At 41.5% G+C, this 22,711-nt stretch overlaps 1 protein-coding gene across 1 annotated transcript in view; it reads right to left on the reverse strand.

Moving 5' to 3' along the window:
• Positions 1-22,711, reverse strand: part of sobpa (sine oculis binding protein homolog a) — a gene marked incomplete at both ends in the record, with an annotated part of 43,228 nt that overhangs the window by 19,852 nt on the left and 665 nt on the right. The window contains 3 exons of the mRNA XM_080479578.1: positions 697-848; positions 5,981-6,190; positions 7,897-8,017. Coding sequence (XP_080335704.1) covers positions 697-848; positions 5,981-6,190; positions 7,897-8,017 — 483 coding nt within the window. The remainder of the gene's footprint in view (positions 1-696; positions 849-5,980; positions 6,191-7,896; positions 8,018-22,711) is intronic.

The following is a 22,711-nucleotide window of genomic DNA, read 5'->3' on the forward strand; positions in this document are numbered from 1 at the left end:
CTGGTCTGGACTACTGACGTATGGAACAAATAAAAAAATATTCAGATCACACTTTAATGTGGGTTGACAAATAACAAAAAACATATCAGCAGATGCTCCTATTAGAAACTTTTTATTTTTTACATTGTCAATATATCTCGTCTGAATTGGTTCCTAGGAAAGTAATCAAGTTAATTCACTTGTCCAGGTGCCATTACTTTACTTGAATGGATCATTTAATAAACGATTTACTCTTCTGTAAAAAATGAGACAGATTTAGTTACTTTAGATTAATGTTCCCAGTTGTTCTGCATGTAGTGTCTGGAAAGTGCTCTATAAATAAAGGCTGATTGATTGATAATAGAAAATCTAATTATTCCAAATTCTGAGACGTACAACTGTAGATTAAGCTCCCGAGAAGTTAAAAAAAAGAATAAAGATTGAATGTTGGAAGTGTTGATACATCACTATTAACAACGCAGTCAGATTGTGGGGAAAAGAACCAGAATCTGATTGAACGGTATTTAGATTTAACGCCAATAATTTAGAAGGATTTTTTTCCATCTTGTATCATTGCTGAGTTTTCTATCGTGTCCATTTGTCATCTCCTGACGACGAGGACATGTGGCCGTTGGCTGACTCGTAGCACTTTGTACCTGCAAAGCCTTTCAAATACATCGGACCCCGCCCCCCCAACCCCCACCCCCACCCCCTTACCTTGTTCCTCTTGAAGTAGGCCCTGCGGCAGGCGGCGAAGCACTTCTCGCTGCAGAAGCTCTTCAGCTCGCTGCCCATGCTCAGAGAGTAGCGCTTGACGCCGACCTTCTGGCACCAGGCGCACATGATCTGCACGTTGGACGCGTCTTCGTCTGGGGGGGAGAGGAGACAGAAGTGACAGCGGGGATGTGGCGGGGAGCACGGTTCTGTGCACGGGTGCAAAATATTGTGCCGCGTCTCCAAGTTTGTAAGTCTGCAGCACGAGCGTGCAACAACGAGACGTATTAAACGCGCGAGCCAAGAGGCGTTAATCCCACTGATTAAGCACAGCTGCTGTGCGGAGGAAATCTTTCCGTAATTCAAACCACAAAACCACTGTGGGATTTATTAGGGAGCCCCGCCATGGGGTAAACGCCGCAGAGCGGGAAGAGGCTGGGGCAGGAGAGGAAAACCTCCATGTGTGGATGTGTGGAGGAGATGGTCACAGACGAGGTGTAGTGTGGCGTGGGGTGGGGTGGGCTGGGGTCGTCTCCTCCTAATGGCTGGAGTAACGTTCTGGTCGGTGGCTTGTTAATAAAGGGAAAACAACTTTATCCTGACAAGTACACAAAGTCTTTCATTTTTCTGTTTTTTAGAATTAATTATGATGACGAGAGCAAAAAGACGACAGTAGAAATATAATGCCGCAGCCTACAGGGACCGCCACAGAGTCATATTAGAGGAAGTGGAAATAATGAATTACAAATATTCACACGAGTGTAAGTATGTAGTTAAGTAGTGTTTGTTTTCCCCCAGGGATATGATTGTTCCAATACTTTGATTTATTTTAAACCATGGCTACTATGAGGATTATAAATCACAGCCTATGGTTCAAATTAAATGGAGAACCATTCATTTGCATTATTGCAAACTATCAAATAAATATTTTTAATGTAACAAAAGTTTCGTAGACTTGCTCGTCTGAGAAATCTGCTTTTAGCAAGCGAATTGATTTTGAACGCCTGCTCTTGACGAGGCTTTGCATTTTTAGTGTAGTATTCTTTTAACAACTTGCAAACTTATTGTAGATGTTCACAGGAGCACTTTTTCAGTACTCTTACTAAAAAAGTTTTCCTTTCATTTTGCAGTTTAAATGGGGGAACAAAAAGATGTTTCTGATTCTAGACTAACTAAACTCGTGTGGATCAGCTTTCTTACTAACTGCGAAAACAAATGCTACATTTTTTAATAAAAAAAAAAATTATTTTTGAAATTTAAAAAACACAGGAAATGTTTTTGTTTTGTGGGTCGAAAACCATTAAATATAGAATGTGCTTTATGTCCATTTATAGTCATTCAATCCTATAGGGCCACAATCCCGCCCCAACAATCAAACTGATGTATCGTCACTAAGTAGGTTTTAATGCTTCAATTCAACTTTTTGCGGGGATCTGATTCTTTTATTGTTTCTATGAAAATTATAATGCACATGCCACCAGACAGTCCACAGCGCTGCATGTACAGAAGAAGACATGGAGACACTAAAGGGGTCTGATTTGGAAAAAGTCCCCACTGTCAGGATTGTCGTGTCAAGTGGAGGTAATCAGAAATCTGCCATTACTGGGTTTGCTGACAGCAGATCGTAAACGCAACTTATAAAATCGATGCGGGAGTAGACAAGACAGGCGAAGCAAACGATTCGCTTCCATACGGGTTTAGTTTAGAGCGTTTCCGATTGTTTGCTCGCCACCGACTTCCTCTCAGGAAGAAATCGCAGGGCAGAGAGTGCAACGCTGCCACCCAGCAGCCAAAGAGGGAACACGTTTGTTTGGGGGTTTTTTTCCTGGAGAAAAGCGCCAACTATTCTTTATCTAATTCCAGGAAATGCAGTGCTGTTTGCTGTTTGAGAGGAGACTGTGACATACAAAACCAGGATATTCATCATACACGGGAATGTTTACAGTTTCTTTAAAGACAATTTGTGGTTCTAATAAAATAAGTTATGTGATCATCAGACATTTGTACGCGTCATAATGAAAAGTCATTAAAAGTAATGAAATGTCACCTTCTTATTTCTATATGGCAGTAGTAAGTCTATAAAATAAGAGAAACTTGTCTAACCAAATTGATGTTTAAGTGGTGTTTTGTGGTTACGTTTAAAAGGCTATATTTGTATGTTAATGCAAAGTTTTGATCATGACTTCAGGCAGCAGGTCAGTGTTTTGTTTTGTTTTTTTTCTTTCACATGACCGGCGTAGGAGGGCAGCAGAAGAAGTTTTATTTGGAGCAAAACTGAGACCAACATTTTTTTGGGGGGATTTATTTATCTATTTTTTCAAAAAGCCATTTTTCAGGACATGAAAAGTATAACTACATCTTGTCTGTGTCACAAGACGGAGCTCAAACTGTGTAAATCTGCCCTTGACCTCCACACGGTGGTCTTTCAATTCTTTCCGTTCTCCCCGTTTCGCAATAACAAATCTAACCCCTTGTTTAACCTCTCATGCAAATGTAGACGCAAAGCGTTGCTTCGGCGGTCAGCGCAGGCAGCAAATTATTTTAACGGACCCTCGGTGGCAGCGAAATGCCTCTTCGGTGGCGAGCAAGCAGCAGCTGATGATGAGCCGCAGGGCTTTTAATGCCATCGCCACTGAAACGAGAGAGATCCTCCGAGAGCCCCCCACCCCACCCCCCCACCCCAAGTATCTTCCAATTATCACATTATGACTGCACGGGGGTGTGAGGGCGAAAAAACGCAGGCCCATTAGTCTTTCACCTCCGTTCACCTCCTTATCGCACGCCGGCCAAGGCTTTTCGCCTCGTGCGGAGCTTAATGGATCTGCGGGGCCGCCAGATTTTAAGTAAAGACTAACTCACAATTAAGGGAATAACTCCCCGGGGCCCCTAAAGACAGCACAGCGGACCCAACATGCATATTTTATGACTTTTTCTCTCCCCCTCACTCTCTTGTCTCATTCCTGTAGTCTCTCTTGCCTTTTTAGTATCTACCTGGATCAATGCCCGCTTCCAGTGATAAGAGAGGAAGAAAAAAACAACCCAAAAAAAAAACTAAAAGCTTGATTCTAAGCTGACCTGGAGGGTGGATCAGGACTTGAAAAACTACACGCAACCCAGACAAGTGTGACAAACTAAATCCAAGGCCAACCCGGATATCACAGCGCCTGTCGACGGACGTGAACGTATCGGCGCAGCGGGACGAAGAGGTGGAGTTGTTTTGTTTTCTTTCTTTTTCCTGGCACCTCCTAACAAGCTCATCTCAAAACACTCACATCTGCATGAAGAAGGCTGCGTGGGCGGGGGTGGGGGGGTGGGGGTGTTTTCAGAAAAACATCCAAGTAATTATGCAGCCTCGGTGCTAAATGCCACGATATTTCAGCGTACCTGCATCTCAAAAGGTGCTTTGTCGAGTTTTTTTTTTTCTTATTTTTTTTTTTTTCTTTTTCTCACACATGAATAATTCAGTGTATGTGTGGTGGCGGCGGTGGTGGTGGGACGAGTCGAAGGAGGTGTTGGCCGGTTGGTTTGGTTGGAGCTGGGCTTTAAGTGGGACCGCACCATCTGTTTCCCCCGCCTCGGCGGGGCCAGCGGGGACTCCTCTTGGGCGATGCCAAGGCGGCTCGCTCCCCTCTGCCGGGGCGTACCGGCCTCCTGTCCACCAGCAGACGCAAAGGGATAATGAAGCCCTCTGTCTGGCCGAGCAACGTGGACGTTCTCCTCAGAGACTTGATGGGGTGATATTGACACTCGGGCAGGTGGAGGAAAACAAGGTGTACAGCAGGTAGATGGCTCATTAGTCACCTAGCGCTCCCTGATTCAGAAGCTTTTTAGGCGCCGATGCAGAGCTGGAAACTCCTACCGCCACGTAAACATTTGGTTTTCTTCGAGGAATCAGCAAGTCGGTGTGTTATATTTTTTTTGCACAGCAGCTGCAGAGGGAATCTTTATATCTGCGAGTACACTGATTTTGGTGAAAACATCTCCAGTTGGGGGTGGGTTTCTCATAGAACTTCATCTATTTCCGGGATTGTAAAAGCATTAAACAGTTGTACAATTGTTCTGCATGGCCGCTGATTGCATAGTTTATTCGCTGATGTCATGCACCACGGTAAAACCTTTTTTATTTTTGAATCAAATGTATACATTTTTTTTCTCAAACCAACACATCCAAACAAGCAAATAAGTTAAAAATGGGAAAACATCAAAGATACCATTGAATATTGGGTGAATGAATAGATAAATAATGGTGAGATTTATAAAAGCACAAATTATGAAGATCACATGCGGTCTTTAAAGGGAGGATTTGGAAATACTAAATTAAGTTATAACCCATTTTAGCATTAGTAGTGTCCAAGTCAAAGCAGCTACCATACTTGGAGGTATCTAAGCATGCAATGGAGGATCTGTGGAACAAGTCCGGTGTGTGGTTCAAATTGCTCAAGTTTGCAAATCTGTTTAATTTTTAAAACATATCATCACAGGTCTCGACTTCACAGCCTATTATAGTGTGTTTGAAGTGGAACCGCACTAGTGATTTGACAAGCAGAAGGGAAAGTGACAGCTGAAAGTCAGGACGGCCATATTGTCACAATAAAACCCTTTGTGTGTCGGCTCAACCGTCTAACGCGAAGAAAAGTCATGTACAGAATTAAAGTGTATTAGCGATTCCAATGAGTTGGAAAGGCACGCAGAGTTCCTGTCTGTGAGAATACACCTCTGTGGCTAGAAGCAACAAAAACAAGCTGAACTTCAGCTCATTATACTATTCCAGTAAATCCTGTTGTGCTTGAAAAGTACCGTGATGACCCTCCCTGATGTCAGATTTAATGCTCTTTCAGATGGTCCGTACAGCTGACACCAACACTTATGTGAAATAAAGTCTTATTGCAGACTTCAATTCGCAAGAAAATCACAGCTCCTGGGATTATTTTGCTCCTGGAAAATCCTGGAAATCAGCGGCTGTTTAAAATCCACATTATTTGCAGCACGCCTTTCTTTCCAGTGGAAATTTTTAAATTTCACGTCATACCGTTTTCTTGGATCTCTTTCTAACCTCAAACTTCTTCAGGGAGCAAATATTACTGCAGATGCAAATTAGATTTCAGCAAAATGCACATAATGTGAAATTTAAGTTATTTGTTTGACAATGTCAGGCGTTTCCAAAAGGATTAAATATTTTATGGTCAAGTCCTCTTAATTCTGTAATGAGTCTACTAGTCAAAAAAAAAATCTTATGCTTTAGTCTTTCAAAAAAAAAAAAAAAGAGAAAAGGATTTGTGTTGTCTACCTGCAGGGGGCTTGATCAGTGGCGGGGGGATCATGGGAACCATGATGGGCAGGTTTCCATGCTCCTTGCCGCTGGGCGTGGAGGTGGACGGCGTGGTGGACGGCTCTGTGACTCCGTTCCTGGAGGCTGGCAAGGAGTGGGAGCTGTTGGCTCGATCCGGGGAGCCTTCGCTGTTCTCTGCTGAAGCTGGGTTTTTTGGCAATGAATTTTCTAAAAAAAAAAAAAAAAAAAAAAGAGGGAGGGGGGGCAATTACACAAAATATAGCATTTACTGAGCAACTGATGAGCAACATTCACTGTATATTTTCCCATAATGCATTGCCTGTTTATTCAAGCAGCATTAGAAGCACAAGTGATCAAATTAGTTTTTAAAGGTGAATTCCGCAGTTTGCGCATATTTCTGACAACTAAATGAGGTTAAAACAGCACAATAAATGACCTCATGACTGCATTACTGACAATTTACTACCACACAATCCTTCTGAATAGCTGCTGAACAGATGACTCATTAGTCTGATATCTGAAGGATTCTGAGGCAAACTTAACACCTTGAACTTAAAGGCTCATTTCCCTGCTGAAACAGGCCACTGCCACCTTCACATTGCTTCCACTGTTAGTCCAACCTGTCCTGGTGCCATGTGTCCCAAAGGTATACACAACATCTCAAAGGAAACTTAAATTTATCACAATGCACTGCATTTTTAGTACCGATGCTCATGTGTCCATTGTTAGAGCTTTTGGTGCTGGACACAAAAGGAGTGAGTATGGGCACTGTTTCTAGTCTTCTTTTTGCACATGCATCCACAAGCTTCCTCTGAGTCACCACTTATTAGTCCATTGGATCATTTTTGAATGACACTGACCACTGCAGACTGGGAACACCTCACAAATGCTGCAGTTTTGGAAAACGGCTTTTGTGTCAGACCCGTCAAGCAGACACCAAAGTCCTCTGAATTAATGTTATTATTGCCATATCTCTTTTATAAGGGCGTCACACCCCTGAATTTCAACAACATACGACAAAAAGTCTTCAAGATATTTGCAAATCGACCAATTTTGTACCTTTATGCTGTTCCAAGTCAGGGGAAATTCAGCTGTTTTGTTGCAGTTCAGTTTAAATGAAGAGTCGGTGGTATGCAGAGTTCTGCATGAATGCCAGAATTTAAAGCCCCTGTTGCAAAAAGTCAAACAGGCCAAAATGACTTGTGTGCACCAACATTTCAACCCGATAAACTGGCATAACTTCAGTGAATCTGAACGAAGGAATCCGTCATCAAGCTGACCCACACAGTATCTTTATGCACATTATTCAAACATACTAATTAAATGGAGAATCTCAATAATAATGAGCAAACGTTATGCATGAGCAGTGGCTTGTAGCCAGAGTAGCTGTGATACATCATGAAGCTTGGATAAATATTAGCTTCCATTTATAAGACATGTTGGTATTTCATCTCAGCTGTTGCTGCTTCTACCATAAGATATAGGACAGTAGAGCATCTTCCTCCCCTTTGAGTTAACGTGAGTGTATCAGGCATCAGTCTGATCCAAGCAGAGCCGACAGCTCATCTGATGTCACACGGCTATATTACAATATCCAGCTATGATCAAACCATTAGGACAGGCCTAACTGAGAGAGATAATACAAAAACAATGTGAGGGTTAATAAAGCAGAAAACTAGTTCCTTTACATTGTAAGTAATTACAGTACTTTTTTTTAAGAAGTAAGTTTCCAGTAACTTGTAGAACACTGCTCACTACATGCCTTTGCTATATTTCCCCATCCATTAGCGCACAGTTAACCTTCACCGTCGTGTCATTATCTTTTTGTGCGGCACGGGTTCATCTGATGGATGATGGAAGCGGGCAGCCAGGCATAACGCCAACAACAAAGTGTGCACGTTGGCGCCGTGTACCTTTGAGGACAGAGATGTGCTGCGGCGTCTCCCCGATCTCCAGGTTGTCAGAGTCTCTGAGCTCCACCTTGTCGTAGCCGTACCAGCCCAGCAACTCGTTCATGGTGTTTTCTGCGAAACTCTGCAACACAAAGAAAAGATCACATAAACACAAGTGTTGCAAAAGCAGATAAAAGTCAAGTAGGCAAAAGGTGAGCAAATAAATAAATAAATAAATAAATCACATGCAATATTAATGTTACTTAAGCCGACATTAACATTTGGACAAAATGAATATAAATGAGGTTTGGGGTCACTTGTTGCAAAAGCTAATGCAGCAATCTGGTATTTTGTTGCATTTGTGCCTCCCCGAGGACCTTAAGTAGCTCTTTAAATTCATCCACAAAACCACATTTCTTCAGTTAATTAGGCAGAGATATCGTGATCCCTCTCGAAAATTAAAGCCGTGTCCAGAGAACTGCGGCGTGGGTTTAATCCCCCCTCCCCCTCACCCCCGCTTCAGGTCGTCTTCATGAGTACAGGTCAACCTAATTGGGGCAAACTCCTGTTCAAACGCTGCGGTGTGTGCAGCCAGCTGAACTAATGGCCCCTATCATGGCACAATAAAAGAGGAGGACCTTATCAGGGGGTAATAAAGTGAATGGGAACACTATCGCAGCACACTACACGGCACGGCAAATGTGTCACACTACGGTAAAGTCGACATCGCGGCGCTGTAAAGACACGGCAGAGATTTAAAGATACGATCCTTTTTTCATCCTGTCACTGGTGGGTTTGTTTTCTTTTTATTGCAGCTTTTCTCAAAAACTCTTTTTTCCCCCAAAACGCTACTACCATTTTCATCGGTGCATTATTCGCGCTTCACTTTACAGTCTGTCTCAAGGCCCAAAAGAAGCCACATTAAGCTTATAATTTTACCATTTATTAATCATCTTATCCCACATCTGCTATGCGAGTGAAATGAGCCATAATCCCGCAGACTGCACTTTATCTCCAGTGCATTAACATAAAACTTGGCGGAACCCAACTGGTGTTTCTGGAAACTGTGGGATCTGCTCCGTTTCCTCTGGTGATGTGAAATGCATTTTTGACAATATTTGGCAGCGCAGGGTGAGTATTCAAGGAAAATATGAGATAGATGATAGGAAAGTCTGTGATTCTCACAAGTTAAAATAATGCACCACAACTGTTTTCTCTGTCTGAGTTAGTGTTAAAGATCAGAGTGTTTTTATTTCTCCTGCTTGCCCGGTGATTCAAGAATGATTAAGAATCTCTTCTTGGATTAGCTAATATACTTGAAACAAAGACAAATAGATTATATATCTTTATGTCCTTAAGTTAACACAGTTAGAGTCCAAACAGTTACTCGGGTACTATTGATGTTTCTTTGTTTTTTTCATACAATGAACTAAACTCAATGGAGATCAAGGAATCAACAAGTGTTTGGTTTCCAGATAAAAACTTTATCATCCTTCAAGATCAGGGGCAGATGAGAGAACAGTATTAATATTCACCGGGTGCCTGACGGGATTGAAAACTCTCACATATTTGAGTGTGAGACTCACACATTCAGCTATAAACTCTCACTACAGACTGGACTTCTCTCACACGGAGCAAAACGTCTTGTCCATCTTGTACTATACCACCTTCATGGCTTTCAGTCATTATGTCACTTTAAATGAAAAAACACCCAATTCCAAAACAGTAGGACTCATCAAAATAACGTTTTATTCTGCATTTAAAAATTGTTTACTGTGATTTCTGTTTCTACAGTCAAGTTCTCATTTCTCTTCTATGGCCAATCATCTCTCCTCCTCTGTAGCTTGAAAACACAATTTTGATTAGATGTTCTCTTTTTCAGCGATTAACTACAAGCCTCTAAATACACTGCCTCTGATCCAAGAGGTAATAAATATATATATATTGTTTGTGTGTCTGCCTAAAGATAGTTACCTGAGCACTGAGGCTAAAAACAAAGGAAACCTCTTGTAAGCTTGGATCTGCCCAAAACTGTATAATCTTTCAAAAATTGTGAAATTACTCCTGTAAAACACCAACAACGTTTTGTGGGGTGGCACTGATGACTAAATATCACGTACATGATTGTGCTTAATGATTTATTAGTCATAATTGTGTTACCGTATGAACCTAATTGTAGTTCTTATATGTGATAATACCCCATGAAAAAAAGGCTAAAAGTCTACTTTTAGCACTGAATAAATATAAACAAGAAAAAAAAACCTTTTGACATTTCATAAACTAAACGAATATAATAATGTTGAAAGAGTGGTTATAAGTTCGTAAATGGTGTGTGTGTGTGGCCCAATGATGACATTTTAAATCAAATTTCAGCGGGCGTCACACAGACGACTTGGAAAAACTCTTAAATACACAAATAAATTGCAAACAGCTCAGAGATTTACAATCAGGCAAGTATTCATCCATCTCCCATACGGCTTTATGCACACCTGAGTACAGGGCAGAGTGCAAACACAGAGACACAGTCATCTACAACAAAGTCATATCAATGGACAGTTTTGGAGTCCCTAATCGGCCTCAAATCGATGTTTATAGGCTGTGGGGGGGAACTGAAGTATCAAGAGAAAACCATACATGCACAGGAAGATCATGCAAACTCCAAACAGAAGGGCTCGTCCACAAATGGAACCGCAAGCGTCTCGCTGTGAGGCGAGATGCTGGTAACTACACCACTGTGCGAGGACTCACGACAAAGTGAAAACATACTAATGGACTCGACTTCCATTAGTGTTATCATCAGTGTGGGGCTGTAAATAACACTTGATAGTGAAGGGAATGTTCCAGCCGGGTAAAAAAAACAAACAAAAAAAAAGGCAGCCACCTGAGGTGCTCTGAGGCGTGCAGCAGAGTCCTGGCACTCCCGTTGGACAAGCGACGCACTCGGCGAATGCGGGTACGTGGATAGAAATATATAAACCTCCTCAATGCAGGTGTAACATGAAAGTTTTCCTCCATAACAGCCTCTCGCAGCGCAGTCAATAAACAGCGTACTCCAAACAAAACCGTAACCCCGCTAATGCACACGGCCCATTATCACCACACTCCTCTCAGCTGGATCGCTCCCAGAAGCGTCTGCTCACTGAACCGTGCTCCGTGGTAAATGGTTCAGCTATCATTCGACTCTCAAACACCGATGAAAATGTGCTTTTCTGGAAACAGACTTCGGCGCAGACCGAGGCTGAGTCAGCTGTAATTATTTGGTCTGTGTGATAAAAATATTAGTCACGGGTCACTAAGTTACCAGCTCGGAGGGAAACTCTGAGGAATACCCCCCCCCCCCAAAAAAAAACACAGAATAAACAAATCCACATATTGTAATAAAGTACTTCAACTTACAATATTGAGCATCTGTATGTACATTCCTGTCAACTTATTGTCATAACGATTCAACTTTCATCCATAAGAGATACAGTGATTTGTAATCCCAACTAAAGCCCATAATCTATTCACATACAAAACAGACTTGTGAGTCTGACAAGTTTTGAAAAAAAACTTGGGAACATGACAGGGTCTCATATAAGCACTTTGAGAAGGGGGAGTCGTGTTTTGCGTGATGACTGACAATCACTGATATAACAGACTATATCTAGATATTCACTAAATATTTAAAGAGTTGTGCTTTCTATTGCCTATGGATTTTCAACAACTGGCAATATTAATCTTCTAATGTGAAAAACAAATGGAAATCCCACCCATCCTTCATGTTCCTGTCACTCAACAGCTTCCTCAATCTACCAATATGTTTACGTCTTTCTAAAACATACGTCCTGCAGACTGCTTGAAACTGACAAGACACAAGTCTCTTCATTATTCTATAGCCAATCCCACTTCACTCGGTGCATTATCTCATTACGGCAGCCGTTGCTCATCACTCACTCCATCAGGAAGTTAAACGTCAATTACAAACAGCTCCTGTCGATATGTCAGAGCCAGAGTGATCAAGGAAAAGTGCTTCAGTGCCACCCAGAACATCGGACTCTCAGCTGATTGAAATGTACTTGTGCATTTTGTGCATTGGTGGAGACGGGAAACATTGAAATGAATGAAATAGGCACCAGCTCCGGTTTTTACTTTATACTAAAAATGCTATTATGGAGTTGGGAACTAAAAAAGCGACTAGTTGGGAGTTGGAAGCAATCACATGACAAGAAAAGAACATGAACGGGATGGCCCTGCAAGACCAACAAGCTGGGGTTGTTTTTTTTTTGGCATAATTAAGAAATACTGAAATATACTGTTTCTCAAGTTTCTCATCAAAGATATGATTCTCAGAACTCTCCAAAATTTCACACTTTCCTACTAAGTGCACTTTAGCAACATATGACAACCACCACCATGGCAGAGCTTTATACAAGGGATTGAAATTATTAAAATAAAATGTGTGAAAGTGAGAAAGAATACATTAAAATTGTGTGCAGCCACACGTCACACTGCAAGCAGCCATGCTGAAAACTGAAATCTGGGTCCTTCAGGTTGTCTTGGGTTTAAACTCAAGTTCTCAAACACACTATAATCAGAACGAGACACTGATGAAACAAAGTGAAGTCATCATATCAGTTATCAATGGACTTAAAGTAAAGTGTAACAATGATGAATCACTGCTTTAAGGAATAATCTTTCATATAGACGCACAAATGTTGTTTTGTTGAGTGATGTCAGATTTGCCTCTGGAAGCTCTCCCTGCCTCCAAGTGGAAAAAAAAAATAGCCAGGTTTGTTATAATTTCCCCAATTTTGAAGCTGGAACTTCTCCACCCCCCAGTATTTATATCAAAAAAGAAAACATGATGCACCAACGCACAAATCTAGTTCACAGCCTTCTGGAAGGATGTTGGTGGCTCCAGGCATGGGACGGTCTGGAGAGCAGAGCCAGAACGTGAACACAACAGATTGGGGGCGACTGACTCAATTACTTGATACGAATTCAAAGCCAAACATAAGTTGCAGTTTGGATATTGCTTACAGTATCATAGTAAGAGACTGGGGCAGAAATATCTCTTTGCATACACGAGACAGCCGCGGCACATCAGAGGAAGTGACGGAGGCGGATTTTCTCCGGCCTCCTCAGAATTCATTTCTAAGCATTTTGCTGTAAAAAAAAAAAAGTCGTATTTGTATCCCGGAGTAGTGGCGCTGCTCTCGGATCGCTTTTGTTTGTTAAAAAAAAAAAAAAAAAAAAAAAAAAAAAGCATACGGTTTCCGCCACGGTCCGGAGACGCCGTGGACTTAATTCAGCTGCTGTGGAGGCGCCAATAATGAAGAATGACAGGAGGTATTGATCTGTCTTGTCATGAAATACCGCTGCGGTGGGGTTGGTCGGCGCAAAGGTGCTCCAGTCAATGGCAGGTGAGGTCAGAGCGACCTGCTGTGGCGGCGCGAACAACTGTGCACGAAGGCGTTGCGTCCACCCGAACTGTTGGAGCAAACACGTGTGGCCAAACATCTGGAGCTCTTCAAGGTTAGACGGTCTCAGCATTTAACAATGAAAGGATTTGCAGTAATTATTTACAGTAATTAGACTCTAATCCGAACACTTATAATCTCAGCTGGGGTTTTTTTTTGGCACTTTTTTTTTTTAACACATTGAAGGCTGTTAATGAGGACAGCTCGCGTTTGCAGATGTATTAACATCTCTCTCTCTCTCTCTCTCTCTCTCTCTCTCTCTCTCTCTCTCTCTCTCACTCTGTCCCCAGTAGGTCCATGGAAGTGAATTAGTTTCACACTTTCGAGCAGAGCTAACACCGGGTTACGACAGCCACAAACAAACAACCACGCTGTCACTCAGCGACGCAGTCTGTGAACACATTTCCTGTCTTTTCTGCGCTCTGTTTGTATGTTCTCACCATGTATCCATGAGGATTTTCTTCCAAATGTCTGACGAGGATCACATTAATGAAACTTCAGCAGCACACTATCGTTGCATGTATGCAATAGTGTGTTTTATTTCCTCAATTGATGAATCTACGGGCTGCAGAAAGTTCCAGATGAACGGGTTTCATACAACAGGCAGTCATCAGCAAACAAATAGTCGTTTTTGTTTTAGCCAGATTACTTTCTCACAACATTTTTTTTAAATAGTTGAAATAATGACTCATTCATTGATGCCTTCATCAATGATTCTGCTAAACCTGCTTCATCCAACTTCAATGAAATTCAATCGATGAACAGGAAATACCAGAAAAAAACCAGCGCACACATATCTCTGGATGGAGGAAGGACCTTTTAAAAAAAAAAAAAAAAACTTAAGAAACAGCAGGTAATTCTTCATCTTTTTTCCCCCATATGTGGTCACTTTGTGTGTCATTCTTGACATGACAGTGTGCGGCTTCCGACACAATCGGCTGAAAAGAGGCGAAGCTCTGACGGACTCAAAGTGCACCCACTGGCAACCGCAAATACAGCAATTAGCCCGACTGCGAGAGGATGAAGCCTTTGAGAGGAGAAACCCATCCAGGAGAAAATCCTCCTTTTGAACAAAGGAGTCGAAGCATAACCCAGCCTGAATGTACCCCTGAGTAGAGCGGATGTAGCTGTAAAGTAAGCACACCGCCGAGACAAAAAAACACAGCATCTCTCTGTGTCTCCCGTTCCTTTCCAACCACCCTGTCCTCTGTGTCACCCTACTACTTTGAGAAAGTGGGAGTGTTATTAAGGGTGGAATCTAATCCGTGCTGGCAGTTCATCAAAGCAGCCACACCAGCCCGTGCTCCTGGCGGGCCGAGGAGGAAGAGGCACAGTGGTGACTGCTGATGTCTATATGTCACACTGGATGTATGAAGTGCTCGTCGAGTGTGACACGGGCAAACGCTCTGTCCATCACCTCTATTATGTTCCATGAGCCGCTATCAAAATGGAAATCAATTGGAATTGTGTAGTTGAACAAATGTCTTCATCAAAACAGAAAAGCTGATTCCTGATAATATTCTCAACTGTTCTTGACCTTTGCGTATGATCAGATACCACCTATGTCCACTTTTCAGATTTCCCCGTAGGACTGTTCCTTTCTAGACAGAGATGAGTCAAACTTTAACCCCCTCTCCTTTTGTAAATCAATAATCATTCATTTGCTGTAACGGTTTTGAATGAATGAATCATTATTAATTGTGTTGGACGGTGAGGCCGCTATGTGGGGACAGCTCCATCATTTCAAGTGTCCCAGGAGTGGCAAAAACAATAAAACGACCCCCGAAGCATTTGCCAGTGGAAGCAGATGGCACAAATCTGACTCTAAGTGGAGCTGACTGCTCTCAGAAGTCAGTATTTCCTTTTAAAGACGGGCGTAATTCTGCTGCGGGATACAGTTATGAAGTAAAATTAAATACAGAGAGCGGTGCAGCGGTTATCATTGTTGTCTAAACAGCATAAACACTCTGGCTCTCTGGACTTTCCGTGTGGATTTTGCATGTTCATGTGGATTTTCTCTCGCTGCTCTTTATTAGTCCCACAATCCAAAGACGTCTTAGTTTAATTCTAATTTTGATGCCAACCAGCGTGAGTGTACGGGGAGGGTTGAGTCTTTCGCTCTGTGTCAACAACCCTGAGTCTGCATAGACGAATGGATGAATCACCATGTTGGTGATAGGCAGGCGCCTTTGCCTTATTCACCACAGTCAACATGTCTTTCAGGATCTCAGACTATTTCTTTGTGAATAACAGGGAATCATCTTGCTAAAGCACAAACTGAAGAGCAAACAGACCCGACAGGAGAGTCTCTACAAACATGGGGCCGATGGTGTAATAGAGAATCGGTTCAAATAACATTTCTGGGCAGTGGAGAGCAGCATTGTCACAGTTGGACATAATTTTTATTGAAAGATTTTTTTTTTTATTTCCAAATGTAAAACAACTATATGTGTCTCTAAAAATATCTGAACCACCACTTGTCATCCAGCATTGTTTTAGTATAGTTTTTTTTTTTTTAAATGGCTTTGCATATCTTTTCTCAACAAACACATGGGAGAGACTGGATGAATAATGACAGCAGGAAGTGAGTTCTTGATAATTAATGGAAGAGTTATTGGAGAGCGCCATGAAATAGCGGATGTTAATTAAATGTATTCAGGAGAAGACTTTTGAAAAACAAAAAACAAAAATAGCACAATTTTACGTTTACAGTTGAAGTGATGGGCATTCAGATGCACCGTTTTTTTTCCCAATTCCTTCAATGGTTTGAGTTGGTCGTCTCAGCCAGAGACAAAATGACACACTTCTGACTTTTCTGATATTTTCTTATTTTAACATTATCTGTCCATCAAGATATGAACAAAAGATGAATGTTTCATTTTCCCATTACACGCATGTTCTGTTCGAGGCTATTCGTTCCTAAGGTACTCTGTAATTTAAAAATCACTTCTTAAGTTTTGTCCTAACGTGACACCGCTCTGCACCACGTCGAGGATTTATACCCGTGAATTAAACTCTGTGGGGCTTAATTAGTGTTTCGTCGCAGAGGTAAGAGAGCAGAGCTGGTCCTCTCCACCTTAAGCGGCAGACAGGAGTTTGCCACCTCCGTCACCGAGTAACACTGAGTGGCCACTTTATTACCACACATTCCTTCATCGAGTGCAATCTAATACACTGGGAACGGTAATAAGTCCTGCCTTCATGTAGCTTATCAAATTCAGGAGATACTCTATCACAGAGGTGTCGAGCCCGCCGCAGGGTCACTTTGAATGGCGGCGAATTGGATCAGAACATTTTAAATTACCCCCAATTGACAGTTTTGGATCGTAAACCATCTAACTTTACTTTTTGGTTTGTTTTTCTTTTCAATTTAGGCTACTAGTGCCATTATTTGTTTAACTGGTCATACCTCTGCGGTGCACAGCACTGCAAAACACCTTCAAATTGACCAAGTATATTTGATATTAAAGGGGTCATATTAAGCAAAATTCACTTTGTAATGGTTTTCCAAAAGTATTAGCCGTCCTCATACCTAAGAATGACGCCCCAGAAGTGAAAAGTCCGTCCTCTCGCTCCCCGGCTTGTTTCAGTTTTTTAAAAGTGTGTTGCTCTAACGAGCCAATCAGAAATCAAACCCTATATAGTGTCATCAGGGGTTTAGCCAATCTCAATCAAGGTAGGCCCTTTGACCCTCCCACAAGTAGGCAGCTCTGCTCTGGCACATGGCACCACGAGAGGAAGTACTTCCTCCTCTGCCCAAGATGGGAATGTGTGGGCAGAGCCAGTCCAGCTCACACAGACACAGCAGATTCTGAATGCAGCTCATAAGATCAAATATTCAAATAGCTGAAAATTAAGGAAACCCTGGATGTGGGGCAGTAAACTTTGAATACAGTGTTTTTGGACCAACAAAGCCCATGTGAACGTGTTGAAAGGTTGTAGAATATGACCCATTTAATCTAATTTGCAGGTAAATTAATCTCCTCACACTCCTCCTGACATCAACGAAAAAGTAAAATCTTGCGAAGATATACAATTTCAAATATCAAGAAAGATTTTACATAGCCGATGTTGCAAATTTGGAATTTTTACAAACAAATTATTTTTGTCATCTCACCTCTTTCTGAATTAGTGAATTAGTGAACAAGTGAACGGCCAACATACATGAGCTGTTAAATAAATTGTAATGAATGGGCTGATTTGAGCAGATACATATGGAGTTATACACTATGATGTGCTGTTATGCTTCTCTCTCCTGAAGATGCAACGTCGTCTCAATCAGAAGGCAATAATTGATCTCAGTGTCTACAGTTCTTTGAGGAGAGAGGACCATGTTGTGGAAGCAGCTTTGTTCATTTAAGGTATGGCAGAGTATTTCAATATTTGTAAGAAGGCGTATGCCTCGAGTATCGGTGACATATAAAGTTGCAGTTTCCACAATATCAATTTAGAGTCACAAATTCACTTTCAGAGGACGTTATTGAACAAAGCGCTCTGAGAAAACCCATGAAAAAGGAACGCACCAAGCCCTCAAACTGGGGTTTACTTCATGGTTCTAACCACTACATGACTGAGGAACTCACAGTTTTCGTCATGCAACAGTTTTTCGACTTTTCATATATCTGGAAATCCTGTGAACACAGTTAAATCAGAGTGGCTGCTGCACTAAAATACCTGGAAACACATGTATTACACATACAATAGTTTTACTTCAACAATGTACATTGATAACAGAGGGCAATTGAATCATACTAAGACCAATAAGTCCACAGGTCCAAGGTTTGATTTGGTTTTTTCATTTGTTTTGTTTTTAGACTAATTGAAGGAAAACTAATCCCTTGTCCAATATAAAATCTAAAGAAAGCAGTTGTGTCTTGGGCCAACGAGCCTTCATGCATTACATAATGTTGCTGCGATGCATTTCCTCAACATCTTCTTTCTAAACTACAAAAACAAATACATACATTTTATTATTCTTGTTGTTCTGTGCAGCATCTATATGAATGTCCTTACACGTATTTCAACCTATCGGGCCTCTTATTTGTCACTCATTTTTCGAACAAGTTCCAATCCTAGACTAACTGAACAGCACCAACGTATGATAAAGACCATGATCAGTCTATTAGCAGTAAAAATAATTCCACTCTGTTCACATTGGATTTGTTCAACTACAAGTAAAATGGTGGTGTTTTTTTTTTTTTCCAAAGTGTCCGGCCACCAACAGGCTTACATTTAGACCTGCAGGATAGTTAGTGGTGCACTCATGACGCAACCTGCACCTTCAGTACAGTTGCAGCTCACAAGCTCACAATTCTGTGCCATATTTTCAGTGGAAGAAAAAAAAAAAAAAACAACAACAAACTTGCACAGTATTCCCCCTTGTTTTCCTCCAAGTAAGACCCAGACATGGCCAGTAGGGCCTGTGGTAGCGATGATGGTGGGAACTGGATACCTTGCGGGCAGAAACCAGAGCAGGTCACAGTACACCGTGATAAAATTCCCGAATCCACACGCCAACTTTCCCTTTGCCTCCTCCACTTTTCCACTCCTCTGCTTCTCCCTCTCCTCTGCTTTCATTTCCCTCTCCTTTCCTTGATATCCGATCCAGCGGAGACACTCGGGTTACAGTTTTTACAGCTTAGCCAGCCCGAGCACTGTATACATTCCTTTCTCCCCTGTTTCTTAACCCCACTCTCCACAGCCTTCTACTACCCTCCCTCCCTCCCGCCATCGTGCCCACTCCTCCTTCTCCTCCTTGATTACTCACCGGAGCTTATTTTACAGAAGCGCACATTAAGCGAGCCAGAAGAAGGAAACAGTGTCAGACTGTTTGAGGGTTTTTTTTTCAGAGGAGTATGATCCTTCACAAGGGCACATTGTGTGGCGTTTTGAATGTGTGTGTGTGTGTGTGTGTGTGTGTGTGTGTGTGTGTGTGTGTGTGTGTGTGTGTGTGTGTGTGTGTGTGTGTGTGTGTGTGTGTGTGTGTGTGTGTGTGTGTGTGTGTGTGTGTGTGTGTGTGTGTGTGTGTGTGAGTGTTTTCCACCCAGTTTTGACCAAAAATATTGAAGACCTGTTGTTTTAACAGTTTCACACAAAACAGAGATCAATGTTACAAACTGTATTACAAATACTTCATGCTCTTTTTATATTCTTAATTCCTGTGGCTTCTCTATTCTCTTTCTAATTGTTTAAAGCAATGATTTTTGTTTGTTTGTGCATTTTGCCATGTGTAACGTTGCATTAAAGTGATTTACATTTGCTGTCAAAATTGATACAATATTTTCTCTTTGTTACTCCACATCACTGACCATATTGCAGTATAGTAGTATTCTATTTCAGTTTTCCTTGAGCGCATTTATTAAATATCAGTGTTCTTTCATTGCATTCATATTTTTCTGTTTTGATTTTCATAGACATTTAGCATCCTGTATTGTTAACTGTTAAACGTAGCCCAGCCTGGCACACAAACTTCTTTCAGGATTGCCTTTTTTCAAATGACAGCTGGTTTATGTGAGCATGGACGGACTGAGGAGGAGAATCGTGAGCTCTACTGAAGGCTGGAGCTTAGTCTTACAACTCCAATAAGTCAGACAGATAGATAACCAGACAGGGGAGCTTTATGGGTAAGCTAGGGGTCAGGGGATGTCTTTACACTGCATTTTTCCCTCTATTCACTTGTGAGAAGAAGTGATTGATTTAAAATATACATTTAAGGATTGGATTTGTTGAAAGTGTAATGCTAATAAATCTAATTGATGAAATGTGGATGACATTATATGTGTAGACCCAGTGGATGAACCAAATTACAAATACCCACAATATTATAGTAAGCAGTATTCTTAGTACTTTTATCAATATCTAATAAAAGCAGAGCTCCTGACCATCAGTTCTCCTCAGTCTAAGATTTTATTGAGGTTCTGATTTCTGCATTTGAACCATCTTCAGCCTGACAGTGCTCACATAAGCAGTCATGTCAGGCGCACACAAATGCTCATTTATCGTAAATTCACACTGGAGGAGTGCTGAATTCATCTGCATACCATATAGTGTCTCAGGAAGTTAAAATATATCCAGGTTATATGAGTAATAAATTAAAGCTGTTCAATTTAATCACTGTAATCATTTTGGATGTTTGGGTTTGGAGTGTATTCGTTTAAACATTTTTGACTTGCTGGGTAAAGAAAGAGGGAGAGACATGTTTGTGAATAATGGAAACTGTTCCACTCAATCCTACATTAAAGGTACAATGCGGATGCATGTCAATAAATAAAACTGTATTTTAAAATTAATTAGATTTGATGTTTTTCATATTATTTTAATTGAAGTCCATCACTATCAAGATCAAAAGTTGTTTTAAAAAAAAGCTTGAAACAATTTGATGTTATGAAAGCTACACTAACTAACAAAACAATAAATTTTCTAATGATGATTTTATTTTTTTTCGATGGACCTGTGTGCAATACTTTTGTTCCAACTGTTCAAAAACAACACCAGAACATGAGAAAACAATCAGTTCACTCGCACTTTCACCCTCTGATTTCAGTAACATAACCACGCATAACATCTTAACTGGGTAACACCACTTTGCAGCACATCAGGTTGCTGTGAGTCACTCAACCTCTCAGTCTGTCTTCAATCCATTAAAAAAAAAAAAAAAAAAAAACACCAAGTCGCTGGACTCAACAATAACTAGCAGGTGAAAGCGACAGCGACTCACTACCGCCACCCAGAGCACAAACTGGCACAACTGGAATCTTATATGTTGTACCTTTAAGAGTAACTATTCTACAAAATGAGCAAATATTTGTCTGTTTTTTTTCACCACAACCATACTACCCCCCCTTAACTTTCCCAGGTATTGACACGACATTGAAGGAGTGACAGCGGATTCTTTCCTCCTTCTGTATCTGCTTTGATGTCACCACCATCTGCACCACATCAAATAATGTGACTCCACAGAAGATGAAGAAGTAGTAAAAAAACACCCAATTGCAAGGATGACAAATGAAGCTGCTTGCATCAAATGAGATGTTTAAGTCATCGCTCTCAAATACATTACAAGAGATGTCATTTCTCTGAATCTTGAACGATGTTCCCGTGTCACCAAATCTGTCAACTGAGCGCAGGAACAGACACAGACCTGCGAATAAAACATCATTTCTGACTGATGACTGGCATCTTATAATTACACAGCCAATGTGACAAAATATCAGTGGAGGCACTAAGTGTAATTTGTCCATTTCTTTTTGTTTTTAATGTATTTTTGCCTTGCTGTTTGCAGACTAATTTCTGCTATACTGACAGAAGTGACAAACCTGTGCACGGTGTTAAAAGAGAAAGGAAAAAAACACAACTGACAAGATGACACCTCTTTGTGCCCATACAATTCTTGTTGCTGCTGCTTGCTGGTAAAGATTTCATCCATTTTAAAAGCTCCACCGGGAATCAAGCTTTACCCATGATAGGAAATTTCTCCATGGAAGAGACCCTAGCCTGACACCTCCCCACATCCCCACATCACCAGCCCATGGCTGCATCCCACCCTTCTGTCATCAGGACTGGAGAACTGGAGCTGGCTGGTGGGTTCACTTGATTCCCCCAAATTATTCTGAACGCATCTTGAGAATGTAGTTCAACTGGCTGTTAGTGCATGAACGCACCTTCCCCTGGACCTCTAAGAACGGATGTAATATACATGAAAGCGCGTGAAATAAATTGCGCAAAATTATTAGAGAAAATCGGTCTTCTTGGAGCACACTGTCACCAAGAAAACCCACGTTTGTCTTTTTTTTTGTACAGTAACAGGCAACAAAAAAAAAAAGCAGTTGCACATTTACGCGGCTGGGTGTACACACAAAAAGGCTTTATTCCAGGGTTGTTTCAGGACTCGCTCTAAAAAAGAAAAAAACAGAAATTCCGCAGTTATTTTCCGTGCGATCACTTGCACATCCATCCCCGAATCGCACAATAAAGAATATAACGCTGTCTGCCTCTACATCTCCCTCAAAATGTGTACAAACAATACAGAGACGTAGACAAAGCGGACACACAGCCTTCCCTCGTGTATACACACATACACTCTCACACACACATTCACACAGGGGCACTTTCTTGCTCCACCGTGAGCTCAAATAACACAATGTGCACCGAGCAAAGGCAGAAAGAAAAAACACACACACACACATACACACACACTAGAAACGACGTGTGGATGAATGGAAGGGGAGCAGGACCGCGGAAAGGCCGGGAGACAATGTGCTCCGCTCAGGGAGGGTGCGTAAAGCTCGCAGAGGCACATCTGGATCGCACGCCTCTGGGCAGCTGGTCAACACGCACATAAAACATTTCGCGTCGAGACGCCCCCCCATCCCCCA

Source organism: Lipophrys pholis (assembly GCF_963383615.2).
Source record: "Lipophrys pholis genome assembly, chromosome: 14".
Taxonomy (NCBI): domain Eukaryota; kingdom Metazoa; phylum Chordata; class Actinopteri; order Blenniiformes; family Blenniidae; genus Lipophrys; species Lipophrys pholis.